Source organism: Merops nubicus, unplaced genomic scaffold (assembly GCF_000691845.1).
Source record: "Merops nubicus isolate BGI_N331 unplaced genomic scaffold, ASM69184v1 scaffold30077, whole genome shotgun sequence".
In the NCBI taxonomy this organism is placed as follows: domain Eukaryota; kingdom Metazoa; phylum Chordata; class Aves; order Coraciiformes; family Meropidae; genus Merops; species Merops nubicus.
Window position 1 is genome coordinate 1 of NW_008621430.1, and position 2,942 is coordinate 2,942.

A 2,942-nucleotide genomic window follows, 5' to 3' on the forward strand; every position below is an offset into this window, starting at 1 on the left:
AAGGTCTTTCTGCTCCTGTGGTGCCCAGTTTTGGCTCCCAGGTCTCTCCAGCTTGGCAGGGGACACGAGAACCACGCAGCTACTCCTGCGCAGCCCCACGGGGGTGAGGGGCACCAGACCCCCTCCTGAGACAGGGGGTGCCGAGTGTCTGACACACTGCAGATTTTTTCCTCTCTTGCTTAGCCAGTGAGTCTCCCTCAAGTTTATTTTTGTGGTTTCAGAGCCACATTTCTCCAAGAAGTCTCAGGGACAGGGTTTGAGCTGAATTCTTCTCAGCCTCCCTTCCCCTCCAGGGGTGTACGCAGGACAGAGCAGTTCCTGTACCCCCTCCACGTCCCACAGAGGTCACTATCCTGCTTCAGGGGCTTTAAGGACACCCAGTAGCTGCATTAATTCAATTATCTAAAGCAGATAATGAGCCAACCTCCCCCAACACCTCACTTCCTACCTCCCTTAAAGGTACAGCTGTCCCACAAGGCCCAAGACTCAGGTTGGATTTTGGCATTTCCCCTCCCTAGGCTACTCCTGTCTCTAAAACAGCTGAAGCACAAAACTGTTGGGGAAGGAAAAAGAACTAGAACTCAGATCCTGTGTGTCAACTGATGTCTGGTGTGACCTTCACACCAGCCCTGCTTTGGGAAGGAAGAAAATTCAGATGTTCCCACATGTTCTGATAGGTAATTTAGTGATGGAAACACCCTAGACGTGCTCCCCTCACTCTTTCAGATGGAATAAAAAAGGAGGAAAACTGTTTTCAACAGCAGCATGTGGAAAAAGAAACACTTTGTCAGCTCCTCTAGAAGCATTTGGTTTACCTGGGCAATGCTGGTTGGGATTTTTACATGGATCTGAGGCCCCAAAGGACACCTCCTCTTATTTAGGCTGACTTCACACGAGTTTTCCTCCCTTTGCACCATTTCATATCCCCCTTGTCCTTTATCAGTGGGTCATACCTGGGTCATGACCCTCTTCAAGCCATTTCCCCAAGTACTCCCCCCACCACTGGAGCAGAATATATGCAGGGGAAAAAAAAAAAAAAAAAAAAAAGAAATAAAGTCCAACCAGTTTATTTAGAGAAATTGTTTCTTTAATTGTCAGTCTGGAAGCCTGTGATGGACACAGGCTCGAACCGCAGAGGACAGAGTGCTGGGAGCTGCAGCCAGGCCCAGAAGTTGTCACATAGCAAAGAGGATGAGGAATGCCACCATCAAACAGAAGAGACCCATGGCCTCAGAGAGGGCAAAGCCCAGGATGGCGTAGGAGAAGAGCTGCTGCTTGAGAGATGGATTCCTGCGTGGTGGATGAGAGGGAACCAAGGAGAGAGAGAGAAGGGGGGGAAATAAAAAAAGCATCCACAGTGAGATAAAAACCCCAAACCAGAGCCTGTATCACAGAAGAGCACAATTATGCCACACAGGCAGCAGGTTCTGTGGCACAAATGGGTTTTACAGCAGGCAGACAGTGGTTGGAATGAGAGAGTCAGTTTCCCCTTAGGTTTTAGTGGTGTAGTTGTGTGGAATCTGCCTGGGTGGTACCAAGTTCCTGCTAACAACCAGTGCTGCGTTTCTCCTAGAGGCTGGCAGAGCTTTGAGGTATGGACAGGGTGGATTCAAACACTCCAAATTTATCACACTAATGGCTCAGAAGCTCCATTTTCCACTTCCGAGGAGCACCGCTCCGGGTGAACGCAGCATTATCTCCTCAGATATACACCAGGGGAGCTGGACAACCCCCAGAGAAAGCCTGCTGAATGCAGCAGTGAGGAAAGGACTGAAGTGAAGGCGGTGTGACCCTCCACTTACCTGGCATAGCCAATGATCAAGCTGCCAAAGACCGTCCCGATGCCCGCCCCCGACCCGGCCACGCCGACGGTGGCGGCACCGGCCCCGATGAACTTGGCGGCGGTGTCGATGTCCCTGGAGACAGCACTGGTCTGAAACTGGCGGCTCCGCTGCGGGGGGGACACGCCAGCAGGCTGGGGGATCCAGGAGAAAGGTGCCAGTCAGATTTTTCATTGTCCATGTAAAGGTTTTCTTTAACGAGCGTCCCCCCAAGTCGGTCGCGCCACCGCCCATCTGGGCTGGAGGCTGCAGCTGTGGAGGAGCCACCCTCACGCTGGCCAAATTTACTCCTCCATTGAAGAAGGAGCCAGCAGGGAGCAGAAAGGGAGAGCATAAAAATGAAAGATCTCATTGAGCACAAAAAGTCTCACCTGTATAGTCTGAGCCTCAGGCCTGTTGAAAACAGACACGGAAACTGGTCTGGCCAGAGCCCTGGAGCAGCACCGGAACTGAAGGAAAAGACAAAAAAATCCTCTAATTGGATCCCTCTGCACTAATCCTCTGAGAAAAGCAGTTATTTTAAACATCTCAAGAAGGAAATAAAAGCCTAAAAAGCCAAGGCATGGGCAAGTCTAGAGGATTTCTAGTTTAGCCATTAGATTCACTCCCCGAGGGATGGCACCAGAGACCACACGCCGCAGGCCAGCCAGTGTTGTACCTGCTACAGCACTTCAGGCACTGCTACAGCTCCAAATCTCCTTCCTGAATTCATACCTCGAGAGAAAGGGCTGACTGAGTGCCTCTGGGACCCTTCATTTATCTTTGGAGAAGCCCCTGGGCCTGGTACATCTACTACAATGGGCAGTGATCACCCTCCAGTCACCAGAGGTCACCTTGTTTCCCCTCCATGTTAAATCCTCGGTAAAACAAACCCAAACGATCCCACTTCGGCCGAGGGCACCCAGGGCAGCGTTTTGAACCAAGCACCACGGAAAAAGGCTCCATGCCCTGTATCCTCACTAAGTGCTACCACACTCCTCCAGAGAAAGGCGACTTACGAGAGCCGGGGAGCCGAGGAGCGCCACAGGAGCCTGCATTTTGCTTAACCTATTACAAAGAAATGAAGAAAGAAAAAAAGAATCAGGAATTGAGGATCCCGCC

General features: G+C 51.2%; 1 protein-coding gene across 1 annotated transcript; it reads right to left on the reverse strand.

Moving 5' to 3' along the window:
• Positions 1–1,072: 1,072 nt before the first annotated feature.
• On the reverse strand, positions 1,073–2,878 carry ATP5G1 (ATP synthase, H+ transporting, mitochondrial Fo complex, subunit C1 (subunit 9)). The gene is made up of 4 exons (XM_008944489.1): positions 2,840–2,878; positions 2,213–2,290; positions 1,803–1,975; positions 1,073–1,290 (listed from the first exon to the last, which is right to left on the reverse strand). The coding sequence occupies exons 1-4, from the start codon at positions 2,876–2,878 to the stop codon at positions 1,176–1,178; spliced, it is 405 nt and encodes a 134-aa protein (XP_008942737.1). The 3' UTR covers positions 1,073–1,175.
• Positions 2,879–2,942: the final 64 nt, after the last annotated feature.